Source organism: Sitophilus oryzae, unplaced genomic scaffold (genome assembly GCF_002938485.1).
Source record: "Sitophilus oryzae breed Bouriz unplaced genomic scaffold, Soryzae_2.0 scaffold_1701_pilon_pilon, whole genome shotgun sequence".
In the NCBI taxonomy this organism is placed as follows: Eukaryota; Metazoa; Arthropoda; class Insecta; order Coleoptera; family Curculionidae; genus Sitophilus; species Sitophilus oryzae.
The window spans coordinates 1,799,459-1,825,456 of record NW_022146393.1 but is presented as its reverse complement, the minus strand read 5'-3'; the positions used below and the strand labels follow the sequence as shown (position 1 = coordinate 1,825,456).

General features: G+C 33.0%; 1 protein-coding gene across 1 annotated transcript; it reads right to left on the bottom strand.

Annotated features, from left to right (window-relative positions):
* Positions 1 to 13,664: 13,664 nt before the first annotated feature.
* On the bottom strand, positions 13,665 to 20,448 carry LOC115881201. The gene is made up of 3 exons (XM_030898611.1): positions 20,401 to 20,448; positions 16,349 to 17,285; positions 13,665 to 16,201 (listed from the first exon to the last, which is right to left on the bottom strand). The coding sequence occupies exons 1-3, from the start codon at positions 20,446 to 20,448 to the stop codon at positions 13,665 to 13,667; spliced, it is 3,522 nt and encodes a 1,173-aa protein (XP_030754471.1).
* Positions 20,449 to 25,998: the final 5,550 nt, after the last annotated feature.

Genomic DNA, 25,998 nt, shown 5'->3' with positions numbered 1-25,998 from the left:
AATAGGCGCCACGGCGACGGCATAATTATCCCTGGTTTGTAGGCGCTTTGCTACACCAAACTGGATATTCAAAATTTTTCGCGGGTATTTCATTAAAAATAAAACACATAAATAATTGGATCAAAAATTGCCATTGTCGCGATAATCCTTTGATATTTATCGACAAAGTGCCGCAAACGAAAAAGACCGCCGGCGCACAGTGGAGTATTTTTCATATCTACGAAATAATCATTAGGAAAATCAACCCTTATAGATTACTTTGATTTAACTGAATCTTTGTTGGTAAGGTTATAACAACAAAATTGGTATGAATTAATTCATAGTCAGCGCGTAGCTACTCCTCAATAACAATAAATTGTTTAAGAATAAAATTCTCGGGGGGGTATAGGCGCCCATTAGCCTAGAGCGCAAATATGTCTTAATCCGCCACTGGCTGTGTCTAGCATTGTCTTGGTGGAGGAGCATTCGTCGTTGAGGGTTGGTTCTTCGAAACTTAGCAATTATGTACTTCCTACAAACATATAGATGTTTACAAATCAGTAGTAATAGTTTCTTGATCTTCAGGCTAAAAAAAATATAAGTAATTTTTAAAAAAATATTGATATATTAGAGTATTAAATATTAGTAAATATTAAATAATTATTACAAGACGATATTATTTTCACAATGAGTTTTGTGAGTTTAAAAATTAAAATTAAATCAGAAATACAATCTTGTAGTAAAATTGTATCTCTACTTGACATATTATTCACAAAACTTGTGTGTATTTACTATTTACCATAATATATTTAGTAAAAATGACGCCACGTCACGTGACTTCTTGTGAAGCTGATGCGTATTAAGTAGTCAACGTCGTTAGAGGAAACAACGAAGAACATTTTAATCTAAGCATTTTTTTGAACAGGTGGGAGTCCCAGTGCGTGGGTGATTAATGTTTTTATAATTTAAGGGGTTTTTATAATTATACCAATTATGATTTACATGTAGTTTCTGCAAATATAAAGCCAGCTCTCTTAGAAAACACAATCTCCATTTATTATAATTATTTGCATTTTAATTTTAGCGATTTTTTTTATGTAAACATAATTGTTCCATGATCTGTCTATATCAACATATCTCTAAGTACATATTATTTATTCTTACAGACTGTGTTTTAGTATGGTGTAGAGTTTTTTAACACCAATTGACTCTAATTTCCCTCTATTCTCCCGTCAACAGATGTGGTATCCAACAAGAGACAAATTTTTTTTACAGATAATTTTTCATTTCAAATTTTTTGAATTGAGGTCTTTAAAATGCCCAAGATGCTTAAAATTTCACTGATTAAAATGAATTTCACTAAATTCTCTACGCAAGGCATTCGTATTGAGACAACTCTCTTCAAAATTTGTAAAAAATTAGGGCGCTAAAATTTTCTCTCGTCAACTTTAAAAATTCAGTTTAGGTACAGCTTTAAACATTAAACAAAGCAGTTTATAACTTTGGCGTTAAGTTAACTAAAGGTGACAGTTAATTTTGACATTTGATATATGTTGACAGGTGCCTACTATGTTTCTATATGCAAAATATATAAGACAACCCTCTTATACAGAGTGTAAATAAATATATGGAAAAATTTACGAAATTATTTCCTTTTTTTATTTCATATTTCAATACTTTAATATATATAAATACTCTTAATGAAGATTTTTGCAGAAAATTTCTTGCAATTGGCAGGCGATATCGATCTGTAACATTACGAATCATATCTACCTCGTCGTCGTGTCTCATTGTTTGTTCGCTTCGCAATGTTGGAGTATAGTGAAATGGGGAAAAACGTGTGACGATTTTCTCCCTCGCCTGCACGATCGCGTGACTCGTTTTTACGTCAAACATGTGTCTATTGTAATAAAAATAACAATTGGAGGGTATTACTCGCCCGGCTTTTCAGATTGTCGATACGTCTAAGATGCGTTACCTGGCACTGTTGCCATTTTGTAGATCAGTTAAACACATTTTAATACCTTCAGCTAAACTTAAGATTACTACAAAATTTAATCTTTAATCTATATATGAATGGAAGACAATGGAAAACCATTGCCTATCTTAGGCATATTTGCCTAAGATACAACTTCTCATAAAGCGCCATTCGAATTCGGCGATAAAATTTAGATCCAGGAAAATACTTGGTATACTTGAACTTGCACCAATGCTGTAAGAGAAAGAACTGTAAGAGAAAGAAGTTATTAAAAAAAAACTCTCTTTCGTGAGTTAATCTATACTCTTTTAGTAACAAGTATTCAATTAACATAATTTCTGAAAGGTTTCTCTATAATAAGTGAAATAAATCATAACAACCGATACTACCCCAACACCCATTGATACTTTTTATAGTGTTTTAGTAAATCTGCTGTCAAACTGTCCCAACGGTTGGCGTTGGTTTAGCGGTGTATCGGGTTAGCTACTAAAAATCGAAACCAAACCAAACCCTGTTTTTTACTTCATCGCTCGCAAGGTATCCTCCCATTTTATAATCTTATATATCTTGTCCCTTTTTTTTTCCTTTCCTTTTTTATTTTTTTCCTTCCAAATGTTCTTCTATTGCACTCGTTCTCACCTCTTAGGAAAACGTTTTCTACGTTATCTTTTATAACTTTATACCAAATCTTGTTGTACATTTGTACCAGGTTTTTTCAAACTTTAGACACACAAACAGTGTGTGTTCTGAGCTATCTCGTCTGCACTTTCATTCTTTGGAGGTATAAACTCAATATCATAATCTGGTATGTAAAATGGTTTCATAATATACTTCACCTTATTTTCGTTTACACCATTTTTTAATATTTTTGATGGTCTTGGTACACACTTGATATTTTTATACCATCTTATTTGCCACTGTGCATCAATTTGTTTGGCCTCCACAGCACATTTTTTTCCATTTGATCAATGAGGTTTCGTTATTCCACCAGCAGATATATTGGAGTCATTCCTGAAAGAGTTATAACTGCTTCTCTTGAAGAGGTCCTGTAGGCCGATATGATGCTTATAGCCATTCTACACAATTGTTGATCTGACCTAGGTCTATCGAAACAAACTGAACGCCCTTCCAGCAAGTGGTTTATCAATTTTCTTCCTAATACGTGCGCTAGTAGGTTGCCCACTGTACTGGACAATATGTAGGGGAGCCATTAGAGCCATTAGAGAGGCCCATGAATAAACAAAAGATTTTGGTAAGCAACACCTCGTTAGCAACACCTTGACAAACTAAGCACCAAAGTTACTATTCACCAACAACTATGATAGATGTAGCTATGGTTGCGTATAGGATATATGCTGAAATGTAAGAGCTGAAATAACTATGTAGTAAAAAAAACTTTAAAATAATGTGGACGTTGGTATACGATAATGCCAATCGTGTAACAAACATTTCTTACTCCGTTCATTATCGCCCTTAACGTCCTTACGGCATAAATGTATTTTTTTAGATTTTGCTATATACAGACTATCAAGATTGTAGAATGTAGAATGTATGGGAGAGAGGTTAATCACCACGCCCTTACAGATCTATAGTATTCCCTTTTCTTCAGTTATAACTCATCATACAGTCTCAGGGATTTGATAAAAACCAGTGTATCAGACGGTTTTGCAGAGGTTCGTTCTCCACTCCTATATCAGTCATATCAAAGTTCATAGCATGTATGGTTGTCGTCTTCGTGCAGTCAGTGATGAAGTGTTTTAGTTTTTCTCCAATTTCCCCACAGAATCTGCTCGCCGTTGTTCCCTTTTTTTTTTCTTCGTTGAAGACACAGTGTCCGTAAAAACCCCGTGACAATCCGAAGATTTTTCTTACTTAAATCAAGAAAAATCATATTTTATCTCGGTCGAAATTTCGTCAAGTGTCTGAGACCGTTGGAGGATTCCTATTCCAGGTTACGAATGGAGTCTTTTAGGGTCTTGAGTTTCTCTTTATGTTGGTTTCCATTTGGGAAACAGAATGGTTATGGTTCAGTTAGTGGAGTGTTCGCTCCTTTTCTAGCTAGATGGTTTGCATTTTTTCATTGCCTGCTATCCCGTGGTGGGCTGGCACCCAAAGTAGAAGGACTTTATTATCTTTGCCTAACTTGTTTAGCTTCTCTAGGCATTCTTTGGTCAACTTCCTATAAAAGTTACTTTACATTAAGGGCCGTTTCACATGGAACATATTGTAAACTCATGGTACTTTTTCGAACTTCCTGGTGGTAAGGTCGAACGATCCGTTGCATGTGATTTTTTTTACAGCCTTCTTATTATCTATATGGTTTTACTCTTTTAATAAACAAAATAATAAAAGAAGTAATTGTTTTATTATGCACCATTTTATAAACCACCCGAGGCTGTCGGGAGATCTGTTACCTTCTAAATTAAGAAAAAATACCGACGAAAATAAAAGAGTTAAAATCGAAAAGGTGAAAGATAAAAAGAACCGGCATCATCGGCCTGCTGCGATGTCCAGCTGTCGGGGCGCACGCCAATAATGCTTAGTCAGTTTCCAGGCTGGTACCCTAAGTATGTACTCGTAGATCGATTTTATGACAATTTTTTAGTTCAAAATTGTAATTGAGAATTTTGGTTAATATATTAGTTTTGAATCTGGAAGACTACATCCGTAATCTGGAATGTGAATACTCCAAACTCGAGTAGAAGCTAAGAAACAACAGCAAATAACAAATTGTGGGGAAAATGGGGAAACACTAGAACACCTGAGTATGCGCCGAGACGATAACAATTCGTGCCATAAACTATGGTACGACTGATAGCGGAGATGGGGAATTAATCTCTGTAAAACCGCCCCAGACTGTATGATGAGTTATAACTCAAGAAAGGAGACAATAGATCTGCTGCTAAAGTAGCGGTGATTAACTTACACCTAACCCAACCTACCATACAAGCTACAATCTACGATAATTTGCATGAAAATCTGTGTAACAAGTTGGATTTTGAGCTGGAATAATTATTGTTGGCATGTATACGAGAATACATACGTGTCTCCTTGCTCTGTCATTCGCGTTGCTCCCTCTTAGAGTAACACGTTGGAACTTGAATTTTAATTTATAAATTCAAGTTCCAACGTGTTCACTTATGATCTATAACATGTACGCCTCACAATCATCAGTTTCGTGAGTCAGTACTTTCATAGAAATCGAAAGATAATGCTGAAACGTATAAACATCTTTCGATTATCACCAGAGTGGCAAGGGTGTGGTGTCAAAAGTTTAAGAATAATGGGGGGGGGGTCTAAACCTTTGTAGTGGGATGGATGGTTTGGGCATGGCAGCATATGATTCTAAAGCATCATATTATTTACTAAAAGAGCTTTGTAGGCAAGTTGCTTTACAAAAAAAACATAAATAGCAAAGAATTACAAGTTTTTTAAAAGTTCGTCAGCAAAAGATCAGTTCAAAACCAATGTGGTATAAATGGTTATGGTGATGTGCATTTTTTTTCTGCAAAAAGAATAGATGTTTTCTTTTCATTTTTATTATCTTTACAATACATATTATCTTTACAATACCCTAAAAATAAGTGCAAATATTTTTGGGGGTAGTATATTTCGCTCCAAAAACACGTCCATGAGGCGATTAGCGAAAAAAAATTGAAAATTTGGATTTTGTTATTTTTGGTTAAAAAACTTAATATATATAATAATATGGCAACATATGTAGTCGATTAAATTTAGAAGGAAGAAAATCGAGAAAACATCCAATGGTTCTCAAAATTTAAGCGAAAAATTTATTTTGTAGAAGTTTGAAATTTCAAAGTAAAATATCTTGGTTATTTTGGACTTAAAAAACGGTAAAGAGGAAATATGTTTCTTTTATCAAAAAATTGAAAGATATTCGATATTCAATAAAGTAAAAAACAAATAGTATTTTAAATATCTGAATATAATCCGGGCAATTGTTAAAATTGCTTTATGCTTACGACATACAAATACACGATGAAGGAAACCTTTAGCTTGCCTTTAACTTAGCTAGCCCTTTGGCATTTTCATCAGAAAACAGAGGCTGGTTACATCCACCGTCGTCAGATAATTTACCTAGATACCGCGAGAGAAAACACGTGCCCGATCAGCTGATTGTTTCAGACATCTGCCGTCTACAGTTTCTTGCTTCTTTATGATTATGTCTGTGGTTTTTTCGTTTTTCACTTTGTTTTGGAACAAACAAAATAAGAATAAACATTTTATTTTCCTGAAAAAAAGACATTTTTTTATATTTTCAAGCAAGGTGTGTTTTAAAAATTTATTTATAAATTAGCTATATTAGCTAAAACAGTTACCGTTAAAAAACTTTAATAATAATAATAAGTTCTTCGTTAGTCCGTTAGAGGACCATTAATTTAAAATAAACCTAAAAGTTAATTAATTTATTATGTTTTCATTTGAAATTTATGAAGCTTATTATTACCCATATAAGTACTAGCTTTTTCATTCGCTTTTTCCTGTGACTTCAGGAATACCTTATTATGTATTTAAAACAATCTGAAAATTTAAAAAAAAAGTTTTTTATTTTTTCGTCCCCTATGTATGACTTTATGACAAACTTTGTATACCTTTGATGTGTAACTTTTGATTTAATCTTCTGAAATAAACAATCTTAATAATTCTGAAAATTATCAAATCAAATTATTTCAAAGAATTTCAATTTTGGCCTCAAAATAATTTTGAAATCTTGCTTTTTTACATTTTTCTTTCAAATTTTTCTATATCCTTTCATTGAGTGAAACTAATTATGCATGGTTGGATAGAGGGCGCACTTCTATGGCGTTTTTTATTATTTTCTAATTATGTATAGAGTGTTTTAAAAATAAAACCCTAAAATGGAATTTTTACAATACCTGAAACATATAAATTTCTCAAAAATAATAAATAGTGAAATGACCGTTTAATCTCTAGTTGATAAAGCCCTACAATGTACCCATATAAATTGTGTTTCTAAAATGAATAGTTTTTGACATATTTAAGTCGCAATTTTTAATTTGTCGATTTTCTTGATTTACCTCTTTGGAAATTTGTTTTAAATTTTTACCTGAAAAGTATATAAAAGGCGTCATATAATAATTTAAGACCATTATTGCCAATTTTCTACGTTATTTTTTACCCTTAGAGATATGATTTTAAAAAAAAATCGTGCTTATTTCTTTAATGTCTCTGATTTGAAAATAAAAACTACTTACTACAAAATTGTATATACGTACAGCAAACTTTCATACCCATTCTATTCTCTAAGGGTATGAGTGTATAAATTTTCTAAAGTCGATTTGTCTAACTAATTAACTTATGTTTTTTAAAAGCCCATTTTCTTTGTGCCAGTTTTTATGTGACTATAATCCATTGGTCACGAAGTTTTATGTATATTTTTACTAACTTTATCTTTGTAGCGGATCAATTACGAAAAAGTGTTCACTCAAGGATTTTTTGTGGAGAATTTCATACTTCTACATCAGATAGCAAGAAATATTCATACAACAAACTTTCAATACAGTTTTACTGTCTAAGAGGACGAATTTGCTTTGTCCAGCTATAACTAATGTCACGATTTATAATTTATATTTATAAACTGGACCTCTTAGAACAAATAAAAACCGTAGGCAGTAAATGATAAAAACTAATGTATCCAACTAATCCATCACTGACATATAATTAATTTCTGTAGTATTGTCTGGTAAGTTTCTCAGGTATTTTTTAATATTTAATCGTTTTACATAGACAAAGAGCGATTAAAAGGTTCAAAAATGCTTCATAAACAATCTGCAGATATACCGTATGATCTAAAAAACGGCGTCCAGTTGGTTTGGTAATGACGATCGATGACGCTCCCCATAAAATTTTACATATAAAATGAGAGCTATCTTCATTTCATAGCCATCGCTGAAACCGTCTTTTTCTTCGATCATATTGTACCTTTCATCAAAATTGGTAGCCTATATTTCAACAAGCTCTGAAAGATCAATTTTATCAGTCATATCCGTTTATTAAAACCATTGAAGTCACCCACCGTCTATTAAAAGACCATTGGCGGGGTGTTTATCCCCCAATCCCCCTGTACAAGATGTTCCTTAATAACATGCTAATATTTAAGGGCGTGATTCTTGGGCCAATTCTAAGAGAAAAACTTCATATGAATGTATGTCCTAAACATCTTAATTTCTGAAATACAGGGTGGTAAATTTTTCTGATATTCTTTCATAATAACTCTCATTTTATTACAGATATCTTTATGAAACTTAATATACATCTTCTATGCATCAAAATACCTTTTTTGGTGTAAGAATTTTATGACTTCTACCACTGACTTCTCATAACCTTTATATACCATTTAACCTTCTATATACCACTGACTTCTCATAAAATAAAAATTATTTTCAAAATCCTAATTAATTTCTTTAATTAGTTTTTTCTTTTGATTTTTTTCGTCCGACGCAAAGTTTTTGCTTAAAACAATTAGTCAGTTTATTTCAGAGCGAAATCGCTGAAAAGATGATGTGGTGACTGTTTGGAAATCATTTCTGCATCAGCTGGAAGGAAATTAAGAAATAAAACCTTTTTTTTTGTATATCAACATAAGCATTTTGATGCATGGAATCAATGCGTGTATCAAATATACCATCAGAGATATTTTGAAAAAAAAAATTTTTTCGAACTAAATCTGACCTGAAGCGACGTCAGACTTTGTGCAAATTTAGGTCGGGTGCTCGTGATACGACCTGTGACGTCGCTTTCCTATTAAAAGCGACGTCGTTGGATCCGAGTCGGTAAATCCAACGATCTGTCGACGTACAAAATAACAACGTACCATTTTTATTAATTTCCCAACGTCGTTCCCACGTTGGCTTGCACGACGTACATATACTTGAACTAGCCCGACGTCTACCCGCTGTTCGAATAGGATACGTCTCACTGATAATCCCTAAACTAACGTCCAATTATATTTTATTGTATTTTATGTTCATATTTATAACCTAATTTACGTATCTCTATTTATGTCAGTAAATACAACCTATTAAGTAGCATTTGCGACCTAATGAACATCATGAACATAACCTAAGAAAAAGTTTTTGTAAACAAACTTAAATTTTTTATTATGCCTAAAAAAACACTAAAAAGGCATTTAGACATTCATCTACATTTTACAGAAAGAGGTCGAGGCTTTTGCAAAATAATAATAGTAGTAGTGATGTCTTGCCTCCACCCGTAAATGCTTTTTTATCCGGAAGAGATGCTGCATTACACTGGTGCATCTTAATTTCATTTTTAGCTTAGGATTCCAGCAGACCCCATCCTCCTCCGACATGTGAGGTTAGGCTTAAAAAGCGGCTGCCCATTTTTTTAACAAGAAAACAAAACTAAAATATAGTTGCACAAATCCACAAATCACAGATACGCAAAACGCAAAGTGAGGTTACGTGGCGTACGTTGGAATTATATACGTCATAATACGATTGCCGGTCGTCCGGTTTGATGACTTCGGTCGTGTGAGACGACTAATGTTGGAGACCCGGTCGGAATTGGTATATTGGTTGTTCATATTAAGTCGGACACAGAAATCCGCCATTCTTAACACGTATCCGATTGTCAGCCATTTTAAAATCGTTTTTGTTTTAAAATTTATATTCACATTTCGATTTCTAGTGGAATAATATTGATAAGGTTGAGTTTGGGGGAACCACAGTACAGTTTTATGATTAAACCAGCTAGAAAAATAAAAAATATATTTTGCGAGTTACTTTTTATATATATTTTTATTTCATAAATCTACCTAATTTTGAAGGCGCTCGTTGTTTTCCGAGTATTTTAATCAGATATATCAAGAAAGTGACTTCCGTTGACAAAACTGATGTCTGGATTAATGATTCAGAATTATTATAATATGAAATTAAATAGGCACTTATAGTTATATTCGAGGAGTGATTATGATCCATTTGTAATTAGGTAGTTTGGTTAGGTTTTTATGTATTCTTGGTAGCGAATATGAAACCAAACGTAACGTAAGTGCTTAGCGACGAATTTTAAGTGTCTAAAATTCAACGTAATATGACGTTGGTAATTGGTAGAATTACATTCCCTATTAGGTCAGATACCGACGTCGAGGCGACCCGAATCTGTATTCCCCATTTAGGTGCAAATAAGGGTCGTCAGGCGGTCGAACCGACGTTGGTACCCGACGTCGGGTTTATTGAACGCGACGTATACCCGACGTTAGATAACGTCCAAATGCTACTTGGGCTGTATCTGAAAAGTTAACATGATTATACAGGGTGTTTCACCAAACATGCGCCATCTCTTGTGGGGAGATTCCTCACGTAAAAATAAGAGTTATTTTTCATTTCAACATAGGCCCTATTCTACTTTGTTTCGTAGCTACAGGGTGTTAAATTATTAATAATCTTTCGATTTATTATAATTTTCCTTGAAGTACTTTTAGTGATTCCAATGAAATTTTGAGGGTAAACATTATTATAAGTGCTACATATTTTAATGCTAAAAAAGTTTCGATAAATTCATCAGGGACGTGCATATGGGTTATCACTGGAATATTTTTCAAAGAAAATCATGTGCACTACTGACTTTTTTTCTTTTGGCATAAAAATCGAATAATTTTAATTCCAATTAAAAGTTATCTCTTGATGAAATAAACGCAATTTTATTAATCACAATTAATACAATTAAAATAAAAATAAAATTAATTAATTATAGGTATACTTTACCTTATTTATTATTAAATATTATTACTATTAGTTATTATTACTATTAGCACAACTTAAAGTAATTTCAAATAAAAAAAACTGGTATTTCAGATAATTACAAAAAACCTAATTTTAAAAAGTTTTAACATCCTGTAACTCTAAAACTACGCATTTCCATACCGATGTTTATAGAACAACTTTTTTTTCATATTTTTTCATGAGGAATCAATGAGTACTTATTTAAAACTTTCGCAAGTTAATGATATTATTTTTTTTCCATAGCAACTGTTAAAATTGCCTTATATCTTGCTTATATCGCTTATATAGCACCGGCAGGTTGTTGGATTTAGTTATTTCTAATCTATGTTGTACAGTTGTGAGAGATCTTACTCCTCTTTTATCGGAGGATATTAGCTACCATCCGGCTCTTATTATATGCATCGCTGATTTGTTTGTTAAGAGTAATGCTTTGAGTTTTAATACGTCCTATAAGGCATATAATTTCAAAAAAGCTGACTATTCTGGTATATACCGAACAATATTTAATACTGATTGGTCATTCTTGGATGACGTTACTTGTGTTGATCGAGCCGTCAGTCAAGTGTATGAACTGTTGTATGATGTTCTGGACACTCATGTACCTCTATACAAATCGCATAAAAAACGATATCCACCGTGGTACAATGCCGAAATTATTAAAAATATTAAATTAAAAGCTGTCTATCATAACAAGTATAAGAAATATAAGAGCGATTTATTTTTGCAGAGGTTTAGAGAGTTGAGAGCACTTATTAAAAGCTTAATCAAAGCTAACTACGAAAATTATATTCGCGGAGTCGAAACCTCTGTGTCTTCCAATCCACAACATTTTTGTGACTTTATCCACGCGAGGAATAAATCTTCTAGAATACCCGGTCAAATGAAATTTAATGATGAGGTACATGATTGTCCAAACGAAATAGTGAATAGTTTTGCTAAATTTTTTCAGAGTGTTTTTACCCCGCCCGATAAAGACAATGTTAAATGGAATCGGTGTGTGGTTAGCAATGAGTTTAATATAACATTTCTTAATATCACGGAAGAGGAAATACTCATAGCTGCAAAAAAATTAAAAAAATAAGATGACATCGGGTCCTGACAAAATTCCAGCATTTCTGGTGAAGGATTGCATTGGCATTTTAGCAACCCCACTAGGTAAAATATTTAATTTAGCTGTCAATTCAAACACCTTTCCAGAGGTGTGGAAACAGGCAAGAGTATGTCCAATTCTGAAATCAGGAAATCAAAATAACTTGGAAAACTATCGTCCCATCTCAATCTTATCAAATTTTGCTAAACTGCTAGAAATAATTATGTATAATCGAATATATAGTTCAGTACGTGGTGTAATATCTAGTAACCAACATGGTTTTATGACGGGTAGATCTACCGTTACGAATTTAGCATGTTTTACGCAATATGTATCTGAATGCATTGATAGTAATGGGCAGGTGGATGTTATATATACGGACCTTGCCAAAGCATTTGACAAACTAAATCATTCTATATTACTGGACAAACTTAACTCTATGGGTTTTACTAGACCATCTTTATTATTTTTAAAATCTTATCTCTCTCAAAGAAAGCAATTTGTCTCATATAGTGGCTACTGTTCGACTGACTATATTGCTACGTCAGGAGTTCCTCAGGGATCAAACCTGGGCCCACTTTTATTTCTATTATTTATTAATGATCTAGATAATATCCTTAAGTGTTTTAGACTATTTTTTGCTGATGATTTAAAAATTTTCTTGCGTATATCGGATAGAGCGGATTGTAGTTTCTTGCAGACACAGATTGATCGCGTTGTAGAATGGTGTGATGGGAATAAACTAAAGTTAAATGTTGATAAGTGTAAGATAGTGACATTTTCCAGAAAAAAGAATGTACAGTATTTTAATTATAATATAAATAATACCGAATTGGAACGACTTAGTGTAATCAAAGATCTTGGAGTTTATTTTGATTCGTCTTTTCATTTAGTGATCATATTATAACCAAGGTACGAGAGGCTCTTAAATTTTACGGCTTTATAGTTCGCAACTGTGCGTCTTTTACTGACTCAAATGCATTTTTAATATTATACTCAGCATACATTCGATCTAAGCTGGAATATGCTTCATTGATTTGGTACCCTGTGTATACCTGTTACAGGCAGCTTATTGAGAGAGTACAGAGAAGATTTTTGAAATTTGTTTCATATAAAGTTAGCGGAGTGTATCCTGAAAGGGGTATTCCCTACATTAATTTAATTAGCACCTTTCAGTTGCAAACTCGATTTGAGAAGAAAGTGCGCATCAATAGTCTTCCTGTATAAGCTGTTGCATAATGCGATAGATAGTTCTGAGCTTGTTGCACATATAGATTATTTGGTTCCTTCTATATCGACTAGATCGCATAGAACATGTTATTGTGATAGAGCCAGAACTAATTTGTTGCTTAAATCTCCAGTTTATGTCATGTGTAGCAATTATAACGTAATATCTGATAAATGTGATATTTTCTTTGATAACTTAAGTCACATAATTGCTTTAGCTAATAATATGCTGCACAGCGGTGTGATTTGAGTTTTTTTTGTTTATATAGTGTTTTGTTTTTATAGTTTGTTTATATTTGGATTTTTTTTTGTTTTGTTCATCTGTACTTGGTATCTGATTTTTGTATCATTCACCTTTCAGTGCTTTTTACTTCTGTTAATTTTTAAGATTTAATTTACATTGATATGTTTTTTTTCATTTATTTTTTATTTAGAGGTTAGTGTATTACTAATTTATAGATATATATTGTAAAATTGTCCTATAATTGGTTTGTAACTGTTGGGCAATAAAGATATTATTATTATTCGTTTGCGCACGTATTTTTGTACGGTATAATATGTAAGAAACGGCGGTGATGCAAGTTTCTAACACTCTATTGGTTTGTTAAAGATTGAGGTGTCGTCTTACTATTGCGGCTGTTTGAAGAACGACAGCCTTCTGGAGTTGTATATAGAGTAACGGTGGAAGATCTAACTTTTTTAAACTATGGTGGAGAGCCTTTGGTATTACGCCCGTTGATGAAATTATAATGGGTACGATATTCACTTCGTTTTGCTTCCATAAACTTTTAACTTGTTCAGCTAGTGCGGTATATTTACTTAACTTCTCACTCCATGTAGACTGCAGATTATGGGTGTTAGGAATCCCGACATCTATAAGGTAAGTTAATGCCCTCTCTTTTATGGTGAATGTTAGATCTGGTCGGTTATGCGGAGTTGTTTTGTCAGTAAGTATACTTCTGTTCCAGTAGAGTTTAAAGTGGGCATTTTCTAACACATTTTCAGGTTCATATCTGTAATAAGGTGTAATATCTTCTTTTAAATGACAAAGGGTTGCTAACTTTTGATGAATGATTTTCGCTACTTGGTCGTGTCTTTGGAGGTAGGAGGTTGGCGCTAGCACTCGACATCCAGCTGTCACGTGCTGGATAGTTTCACCAGGTTCATGACATCTTCGGCATTGATCTACTACATTCGGCTCTTTTAGGATGAATTTTCTGTAGTTCCTCGTAGCTATGACCTGGTCCTGGATTGATAACATAAAACCTTCGGTTTCGAGGAACAAATCCGCCTGAGATAACCATTTGTTCGACGCATCTTGATCTACATAAGTTTGGTTAAGCTCATGCGGAAATCTCCCATGCAGTACTTTTCGAGTCCACTCCTCGACTTTCTCTCGTTCGTAGATTACATCCGATGGGAGCCTGATGTCAACGGCATGTTGAAGATCTAAAGGGGTGTGTTTGTTATCTGCTCTCACTACTGCTCGGTGAAGACCTGATGCCTGGTGCAGGAAGTATTGTTGAAGACCATAGATTTGTTTGGCGTGTAGAAACCTTAAATCAATTAGACCTCTCCCACCTTTATTGCGTGGGAGGGTTAATCTCTCAACTGCTGCCTTAGGATGATGCGCCCTAAATTTTGTTAGTGTAGTTCGCGTTTTGATCTGGATATTTTCAAGTTCTGTTTTCGTCCATTTTATAGTCCCAAAAGTATATGAGATTATCGGAATTGCGTAGCTGTTGATAGCCGTAAATGTGTTTTTTCCATTTAATTTAGACTTAAGTATATTCGTCAGTCTACTAATATATATAGAGGTGATTTTCTCTTTAATATCTTTGTGCTGTAAGCGTTTACCTTGAGCTAGTCCAAGATATTTATAGGTCTCATGTTCTTCCAAGGATTCGATGATATCTCCATCACCTAAGTCGAATCCACTAGATATTATTCTACCTTGCTTTATATTAAGTAGCTTACATTTGTCCAACCCAAAGGACATTTGGATATCTTTAGAGAAAGTCTTTGTAATTTCAAGAAGGTGTTGAAGTTGTTTTTCATTCCCTGCAAACAATTTAATGTCGTCCATGTACATCAAGTGACTGATAACATGATGTTGAGTCTTGTCATACTTTATATGGAATCCGTAGCCGGTCTTATTCAGAATCGAAGACAGGGGGTTTAGTGCCAGACAAAACCATAAAGGGCTTAAGCTGTCACCCTGGAAAATACCCCTTTGGACACTAATCGGTTGTGATATGACTATTCCTTGGTTTTGATTAATTTCTAGAACTGTATTCCACGTAGACATTAAATGTTGAAGCATATTTATAATTTTATGGTCAATCTTATATATCTGTAGTACTTTCAGGAGCCAGGAGTGCGGTACCGAATCAAAGGCTTTTTTATAATCGATAAATGCCGTGTAGATATTTCGTCGTTTGTTAGCTGCTTGCTCAAGTATTACTGAGTCTATTATGAGCTGTTCCTTGCATCCTTGAGATTTTTTGACACAACCCTTCTGCTCTTCAGAAAGTAATTTATTATCTTCAACATGTTTGTAGATACTTTTTGCAATACATGCCGTTAAGATCTTGTATAGTGTGCATAAACAGGTAATGGGTCGGTATTTTGTTGGATTATTTAATCGCTCGGATTTGGGGAGTAAGTATGTATTACCTCTGCCAAGAAATTCGGGGATAGTTTCTGGACTTTCAATAAATGTTGTGAAGTACTTAGCAATGTAAGTGTGTGTACTTTTCAGTCGCTTAACCCAAAAATTGTGGATTCCATCCGGGCCCGCTGCTTTCCAGTTTTGTGTAAGTCTAATTACTTCAGCAACCAAATCTGATGTTATTGTGATAGGTTCCATTGTTGGCAGATGAAACAATTCGGCTTCTATATCTCTAATCCAAGTGGAATCTGTGTTGTGGTTAACTGGTTGAGACCATATTGATGACCAGTAGTTTTCGATCTCCTCTTCGGTAGGTAAAGGACCAACAGGCTGATTTGAATTTATTTTCAAATTCCGATAATAAGCTCTTTGGCTGGTGTTGAATTTCATGTTTTGTTTTCTTCTCTGTGTGGATTCACGATATCTCCTTATTCTACCAGCTTTAGCTTTTAATTTTTGTTTCAAAGTATCTAATATTTCATGCAATGTTTCATTGTCCGGATTTCGCTCAGCGTGCTTTTTATGTTTTTCTTTGATTTTTAAAATAGATTTCTCTTGTTTTTTGCTTTTATTTCCTTCTATATACTGATGTATTCTTCCGATATCAGCCCGTATACTTGCTATTCCTATCTCCAATCGCATTTCCCATGGTTCCTTTTGATCTTTATTATGCTTCCTTTCAATGTTCTGAATTCTGCCTCCACTTGCTTTAATTATAGCTGCTGCTGCAGCATATATATGTGTATGTAGGTCAAGGAAGTTTGTTATATGCGGAAGATATTTTGGCAGTATATTTTCATCCATAATTTTTGTATATCTTATCAGTTTTCTTGAATTATTTTGTTTCGGAAGTTTGGGTCTACAGATAGGATTCATATTTGTATATTCTATAAGTAAAGTTTGAAATTCAGTTTCAAGATGCTTCTCATCAATGTCAGTGATTTGTGTTAATTCAACTCTGGCTGGTAATGTTGGAATTGACTGAGTGTCGAGTTGATTAGTTGCTTGATTTATATCTAAATTAATTTCAGTTTCAGGTTCCTTTTCGTTCGATATTTCGTCGAATGCTAGATTAGGTTGGCTGAGATTCAGTTCTTCTGCTACTTCATGCTTTAGTTCTTCTAAATGGAGTTCGGAAATATATTTTTTTGTAATGATAATTCTTTTTTGGTCCACAAGTCGCTGTTCGGTAATATTTGTGTAGTCGGGAAACTTCCTCAAAAACATTTTTAAAAGTTCAGATCTAACAAGCGGGGTGGTCTCCAGATTAGTGGTGGTATAGTAACAGCGCATAACATGTAAATTCATTGTATCTGTCCATTTCATTCGCTGTCTAACTTTTCCAGCTTTGGTGGTCGTCGGCTGATCTGCCGGCAAAACATCCTCAGCGGGTCCATTTCGTTGCCTTCTTATGGTTCCAGTCCGCAGGAAGACGCCATTCGCTCCGTCCTTTCCCGCGTCAGACTGTTCATCAAGACGGTTCCGAACAGAGTCAGTCTGCAACTCTGCGCCGCCTGGTTTATTCTTTGCACTATTTGGAGCAATTGATCTCAGCTATAAGGAATGCTACTCCCTATGACCGGTGTGGCCGAAGCCGTCGTCGTTGGCCGAGTATTACTCGTTTCCAGGGTGCACCACGAGGAGGTGACGACATGCACACCCTTATTATTATGACATTATTATTATTATTATTATATGTATCTATCAAAAATAGTAGATAAAATAGTACTTTAACAGCAAGGGTAGATTAAATGATATTTTAACAGCGAGGATAGGTTGAAAACTTTATTTCTTCTCGCACGTTTTTTAATTGCTTCCATTTTTGAAAATTTTTGTATTTATTTTCATAAGTTATTCGGGATTTAAATGGAAGTAGTTTGGATATGGCGTTTGTCGCCTCAGCCTGAATATCTGTTGGTAATTTACTTATTTCATAATAGTTTTTGAAACACCCTGTATACAGGGTTGTTCACCACATACGACACGGAGTATTGTAGTTAAACGATTAGATTTTTACAAATTGTAAGTTTTGGGTTCGTTGAAGGACTATTAGAGCTACAATTTAAAAATATTTTTACAAGGTACAGAGTGACTCAAATAAGTAAAAAAATATTATAGTTGCTTTTTTTAATATATACAACTCCCTGTATATTATTCTATTTTTAGATTCTACGATTAAAATAAAGGTAAATTTGAGTAAGGTTTATCACACTTAAACCTTACCGTTTTTGAAATATTTTCAATTTTATGAAATTGCAGTAAAAATTTTAAGGTTTTATTTCTCCAAGGGTATCAAAGTTTTTAATACTAAATATTTACTGAAGATTATTTCTTGATCAGATATTGTGTTGTAATAATAAAAATTTTACTACCTTATACAGAGTGTCCAAAAATTTATATTAAATAATTACTAGCTTTAAAAAGCAATAACTTGTTTAATTTAAATGGAACACCCTATATATTTTACGTGAATATAATTTTTACCCATCTCTTTAAGTTTTCGTAGAAAATTAATTTTCTTATAATTTAGACCTCATTTATCGCTATACCCATGGAATATTGACATTTTAGATTATTTTTAAAGAGTACAGTTACTAATATTATCGATCTGTTTAAATATTTTTTGTTAAAGAGGACCAATTATTCAAACTACATTAATTGACTGTTTACGTTGATTAATAATAATTGCTCCAAATACTAAAAAACTGAATTTTGTATGTGTATTAGACTGTGTGGTAAAAAGTAACATCTTATAAATTTTATTTCATTTTTTGACGAATGCTTAATTATAAAACAGAGACGTTTCATTTTCATAACTTATTATTATGTTGATTTCTGAGCCAAATCCTCATTTATTTAGAATACTTTATTAATTAAAACAATTTAAAAGTATATATTTTTGTATACAGTACACAGTACATTTTGTACATATGTTTTGCTTTAAAAAAAATCTGAAATGTCAATATTCCATGCTAATCGATTCCATGGGTATAGTGATAAATGAGGTCTAAATTATAAGAAAATGCATTTTCTACGAAAACTTGAAGAGATAGGTAAAAAATGGTATAATAAAATTTGATAGACAATTAAATTGTGCATATGATTCACGTAAAATATACGAGGTGTTCCATTTAAATTAAACAAGTTATTGCCGTTTAAAGCTAGCAATTATTTAATATAAATTTTTGGACACTCTGTATAAAATTCTAACACAATTATAACTGATCAATAAATAATCTTCAGTAAATATTTAGTCATAAAAACTTTGATACCCTTGGAGAAATAAAGCATTAAAAATTTTTACGGCAATTTCATAAAATTTAAAATATTTCAAAAACGGTAAGGCTTTAGTATGATAAACCTTAATCAAATTTACCTTTATTTCAATCGTAGAATCCAAAAATAAAATAATATACAGGGTGTTCCATTTAAAAAAATACAGCTTTAATATTTTTTATTTATTTGGGACACTCTGTATCTTGTAAAATTATTTATTAAATTGTAGCTCTAATAGTCCTTCAAGAAACCCAAAACTTACAGTTTGTAAAAATCTAATCGTTTAGCTACAATACTCCGTGTCGTATATGGTGAACAACCCTGTATATTCATATAAACTTTTTTTCGTAGAATAGGTCCAAGAATCAATCACCTTCTTAAATAGTAGCTTGTCATTAAGGAACACCCTGTATATCTGCCTCTGGGTGCTTCAATATGGGACCCTTTCTTGGTTAAAATCCCTTCAGTATCAAAAATTTAAAAAATTACCGATCCACCCTAAACACCGCCCAAAACGGTAGTTCTCACGATATTTATAAATATTAACAAGTCGTTCGAATTCAATTTAGTGGCGATATCTAAAAAGAAGAAGCCCTCTGTCCGATCTTTGCGATTAAGATTAGTCCGATAGTTCAGGTCCGTTATCTGCGTGGCTCCGATCTCTGCTCGGCTACCGCCTACGATATGAAATATTTATGCTCTTGTTGTTGACAAGCTTAAGACACATATTAAAATGTAAATGGGCCCGTTTTACAGTGATCTCACGACATCGAATAAACAAAGGTCTTGACAGGTAAAAATCAGCAGCCGGACTCGGGTCTTTCGGACGAAACGTATTTGCATCGGTGTGATTTGTGTGGGATGATTTTCTTCGTTCGGGATTTCTTATCTTGTTTTGGGGATCTGACAAGACAAGGGTTAAAACTGGTAATTATTGCACCGTTAGTTATTGGGTATGGCGGTGGTTGTAATGGATCAAAATTGGTAGGATAATTTGTTGTTCGTGTGAAGTCTCAAGGAGCCATCAGAAAAAAATGCATCTAGTTAACCCTTTTTTATATTATTTTTTACCCTCTATATTATTACATTTTTAGTTTCTACGATTAAAATAAAGATAAATTTGATTAAGGTTTACCGTACTTTAATTTTACAGTTTTTGAAATATTTACGATTTTGTAAAAATATCGTTAACAGTTTTAAGGCTTCATTTCTCTAGGCGTATTTAAGTTTTTAAACCCAAATACTGTACTGAAGTTTTTCTATCTACTATAATTTGTGTTGTAATAATAATTATACTACCTTATACAGAGTGTCTAAAAATTCATAAAATAATTCTTCTTCTTCTTAGTGCCTATCCTCGTTGGATGTTGGCTATCACATTGATCCATATTACTTTGTCCACTGCCGTCTGAACAAAACTGTTGACGTCAATCTGGTCCATATTCGTAGATTTCGCAGCCACGATATTCGTCTGCGTCCCGCTGATCTTCTGCCTTCTATTTTCCCCTGCAGTATGAGTTGGAGTAGACGGTATTTCTCGTTCCTCATGATGTGTCCGAAGTATTCCAGTTTTCTGCGTTTGACACTCACCTGAAACTCCAACTCCTTGTTGATGCGGTGTAGTCAAATACGTTTAAATAAAATATACGACGCCCTCCCCATAAGAGCAATGAGAGGATTTACGTCCCAGTATTGAAGGAGGACAGAAAATCGTAAGTCTAATGGTTTCAAGACATAGGTTCATCCTTGTTTAGTCAAACCTCCTACAACACAAGGATAGACTTATGTAGGAAATGTATTGAAATTCTATAGCCATCCTTCAATATCGGGACAGGAATTTGAGCGGTACCCTCCGTATACTTTATTTTAAACGTATTTGGGTGTAGTACAGTCTCATTTCTCATTTGACACGCGATGCACCCACGAAATCCTAAGCATGCGCCGATAGCACCACCTCTCAAATGCCTCCACAAGCTTGCATGATGCGTCGGAAAGGGTAAGGGCCCACGCCTCTGCTTCATACAGAAGGTTTGAGAGCACGTAGCATCTCAGGATTCTGATTCTGCGGACGTTGAGGGACAGGTTTTCTCCGTTTATTACCAGCATTTCTCGGAACACATTTCTCCGTTTATTACCAGCCCATCCTCTTTGCCATCCAGTTCCCCTCTAAATAAATGTTCCGAGTACACATTGAATAGCAGAGGCGACAATATACAGCCCTGTCGTTGGTAAAAAATGGTATAAAACAATTTGACGAACAATTAAATTGTGCATCTGATTCCCGTAAAATATACAGGGTGTTCCGTTTAAATTAAACAAGTTATTGCCGTTGAAAGCTAGTAATTATTTAATATAAATTTTTGGACACTCTGTATAGGGTAGTACTATTTTTATCATTGCAACACAAAATTTAGTAAATAGAAAAACTTGGGTACAATACTTGGTTTTAAAAACTTAAATACGCCTAGAGAAATGAAGCATTAAAATTGTTAGTGTATTTTCGCAAAATCGTAAATATTTCAAAAACGGAAAGATTAAAGTGCGGAAAGAGTTAATTAAACTCACATTTATTTTAATCGTAGAAATTAAAAATGTAATAATATACAGTGTGTTTCTTTTTAAAAAATGCCATTTTGATATTTTTTATTTATTTGGGACACTCTGTACCTTTTGGAAATAATTTTAAATAGTAGCTTTAGTAATCTTCCGATGATCCCATCACACACAATTTCTAAAAATCTAATTGTGGCGAGTAACTCTGTATAATGTTGACCACCGATTTTTTAAAATTTTTAAAGATTCACATTATTTATTAAAAGGCAGCTATAGGTATAGTGGTCAGCCTTTCAGAAATTATCCTTTCAAAGGCCACTCTGACGTTGTTTTTTTTTCGATGGCTTAATACATGTTAATTGGAAATGTCAAAACTCAGAGAATAATTTAGAGAAATCCAACTTTCAGTTTATTTAACCAAATTAAAAACATTTCTTAACAAATATCACAAGTTATCATATATCAATATTGTAAATTCGATTCATACTTATGAATTATCTTTTTTTACCGTTCAGCATCATCCTTTTCGGAACAAACCCCCTCGGTTCTCATCACTTACTTCTTGTCTTGGATGTTTATTTTGAACATTATACGGCTTTCTTTCTGGTCCATTCTTATTATGTCACACGGCAAAATTAATTGCTTTCGCCGAAAACCAACGGTCAAACAAGGGCCGAATCACAAACCCTTTTGTTTGTTTAACGCCTGGTGACTCTCTATCTCCGGACAAAAGCTAATTACCACTCTCCATAAAGTACGGAGCAGACGTGACGTTAGACCATATCTTACCTAGATGTTTATTTGTTGGCGTCTTGTAACCGACATAATTTTCGTTTTATTTCAGAACAAAGTAACATTTAAAATTTCTGATTTTAATATGTAATCTTAAAGCCAGTTTTAAAGTAGTTGAGTAATAATGTACAGGGTGCCCCATTTTCGTGTGGTTTATGGTGTTTCTCATTAATGAATAGAGATATACAAAGATGTGGTTTTCACCATGCACCAACCACTTTAAAAAAGCTACTGAGAAAAAATATACTTTTCCGCTGTTTTACGTAAAAAAGGTCTCACGGTAAAACTACCCATATAACACACAATATCCGCAGGATATTCATAGAATGTCGGAATGTCCCATTATAAGATCATCTTATAAAGACATCTATAGGATATCCTCCAGACATGCTGAACTCCTGTAGATGTCTCAGAATAGAATATCCTATGGATATATTTGTCGTATATCTAATGTACATCCAGTTGAGATATCCAAACATGCTCATGATAATAAAATATCCTAACAATATCGTCTAGATATTTAGGAAAAATAAATAATGTACTACTTTTTATATTACATAAAATGCAATAAACCATACAGATGGATATATATTACGTCAAGGCAACAAAATATCCTGTTGGTATCTTCTGGATAATCTGGATATTTATGAGCTTGGCCACTCCCAGTAATACAGAGAATTTAAAACGCCCGCGCAAAAAATTTCCCATAATCCATCTCGACAGTTGTTTGTTTTTACATCGTGTTCAGTTCTTTGATTTAGTAAAATTCGAGGTGAATTAGGTCGTTTGTCGATATTGAATGGGCTTAAAAATGACTGAAACTAACAAAACTGGTTGAGTTTGACTTAGTTTTTTCTTATACTCATAGTTCTAGCCTTGTTCTAGCAGAAATTCTATCCTAACCTCAACTAATGTCGAAAAACAACGAACGACTCAGAGTCTCTCAATGAAAAATTTGTAGTGAAACACAAAATTATAGGTGAAAATTTGTTGAAAAGCGCTTGTTCTTTATCCCTAAACCCATTTTCGTGTTTGATGTATTTAAACAAAAATCCTATTTTTGTGTTTAAATTGTGAGTCTCTGGAATGTGTGGTGTTAGAAATTATACCTGTATCCTGTGTGCTAACTTTGATGTAAACTGTTGCTTCTAGACATAAACTGCTAGACTCCATAAAGGGTAGTATAATCTGGTATAATACCATACGATCGAAAAAAACGGCGTCAGAGGTGGCTTGGAAATGAAGATTGCTGTTATTTTGTATGTATAATTATATGGGGAATGTCATCGATCGTAATTTTCAAGCCAATTGAACGCCGTTTTTTTTCGATGGTACTGTATAAATTGAAAGCTCTTAACTCATACAAATAAACTTCTAAATTTTGACGCAAAATTCATTGACATAATATGTAGGTATATTTTAGAGTTGCTAATAAAAATATCCAATGAATAACGTCAAAATGTGGCTAAATATAACTAAATCGCAAACGTTTTTACTATAAACTAAGGATGAAGTAAGTATTGTCAAATAACAGTCTTCATATAATGTTCTAAAAATATTCTATAATGCTCTGAACATCATTCTTGTATTATCGTATAAATATCCCAAATAATCGTAAAAGGCTTGCCTAGGGATGTCTTGAAGATGACTTTTTTTGTCCCATCTGGATATCCCATAAATATCCTCCTCTAGTTTTTGGATATCCCTAAGATATTTACTATAGTTTTATTACCATTACTTGGTGGATATCCTCAAGATATCTATAGGATTGTATTGTGTTATATGGGTAGCTACCAGTACTGGTTCCCGAGATATTTGGAATCGAAATAGTCAATACATGTCTCAGCACTCAGCATTGACAAAAATTATTAATCATGTTGATTAGATAGTTATCAGATTGAAATAATAAATTTGAGATGTTTTTGTGTTCAACAGAAACTGTTTTATCATAAATTCTTCTAGAAAAATTTTTGATTAATTAAAAAATAAAGTCCTCAAACTTACCATACCAGTCAAATAACTAGGTATCTAAACAAGATGTTTATTTTTTGTCAATATTATATGATATGTAATAATGTATTCCAAATATATTAGAAATAGTTGCTCGTATATATCTATTTTTACCAAGAGACTTTTTTTACGTAAAAAATGGCAAAAATGTATATTTCTTTACTGGGTAGTTTTATACAGGGTGGCGCATGGCGCCTCTCATATGACGCGGAGGCTCCAAGGAGATAGGTAGGTTATATCAAAATAAAATTTTGGGAGCATATGTAAATTAATTGAAGGCATTTTATAAAAATATACAGAGTTCTACAAGGTGTCCTCAAAAAAAGTTACGCTTCAAAGTTGGTTTTTTTGTAATAGAATACCCTCTAGATTTTTGGATTCTGGGAGAGAAATAAAGGTGAATTTCCTTAAAGAAGCATATGCCTAAAATGTACGGTTTTTGACATATTTTGTGAAAATGAAGAATACATTTTAAATTTTAATAACCTTGTAATTTACTATGTATATAGCCCGGTATTTAGTTAAAATAACCATTGTATATTAAACGAAATTAAAATTTGACCCGAAAAATTATACAGAGTGATACAAAATTAATATTGAACATTTGGTCACTTTTAAAAGCAAGCTACTCCTTTATTTTAAATAGAACTCCCAGTATATTATTTTAATATTCAATAAAGAATTTATATATCTTCAAAATACTATTGAGGTTGCCTACCCCTTAGACAAAGATTTTCCTAGATATTTTCACTTTTGTAATTTTGCGTCAGTAGATCTTTATTATTTCATAAAAGCTAGGTGGCTGTGATATACTATATTTAACAATATCTTTAAGAGGCATAATATGTGAAGTTGAAGAAAAGCAGCCCCAATAATTTATCTCATGTTGTCGACAATAGTTGGTCAAGTTTTGGACACTGGTCTTTAACATATCCCCCAAAAAAATGTCCAGACTAAAGAAATCAGGATGATTTAAGCATTTTATAAATTGGTGAATGCACACTGCAGTCACCAATTAATAGAATCATATAAATTCTCTCTGATAGGATCAGCTTCCTTCCAAATATCTCAGAACTTTTTTTAGCTGACACAAAATGATAACTAGTTGTTAAAGTTGAACTAATTTGACAGCTCTTTTGAGTAACGTCAGGCAGATCACAGCCACCTAGATTTTATCAAATAATAAAGTTCTACCGAACATCTAAATCATAAAAATCAAAATATCTAGGAAAATCTTCCTTTTGTTAAGGTAGGCTACCTTAACAGTATTTTGAAAAGACATGAATTCCCCATTGAATATCGGAATAATTACTGGGTGTTTGTTACCATTTAAAATTAAAGAGTAACTTGCTTTTAAAGATGATCAATGTTTAAATTAATTTTGTCTCGCCCTGTATAACTTTTTGGGTCCAGTTTTAATTTGATTTAAAGTACAATAGTTATTTTATCTACATATTTGGCTATACCTGGTAAATTCCAATTTAGGTAGATTTTATTGAATTTTAAAAATTGTTCTTCATTTTTAAATTACATGTGTGTGGCGCCCCCTATAAGTATGAGTCATATTGATATCGAAATCAAATTTCTCGTGTCAAAAAACTTCCCAAACACCAAATTTCATCAAAATATCTACATT

Bases quoted from the DNA above. Each gene is read 5' to 3' on its own strand.
- LOC115881201 (XM_030898611.1), bottom strand. From the start codon at position 20,448: ATGGACCAGATTGACGTCAACAGTTTTGTTCAGACGGCAGTGGACAAA. The intron at 17,286-20,400 runs GTAATATGGATC...CATTCCTTATAG, and splicing joins TTCAGACGGCAGTGGACAAA to CTGAGATCAATTGCTCCAAA. The intron at 16,202-16,348 runs GTATACGGGCTG...ATGAAATATTAG, and splicing joins ATTGGAGATAGGAATAGCAA to ATACTTTGAAACAAAAATTA.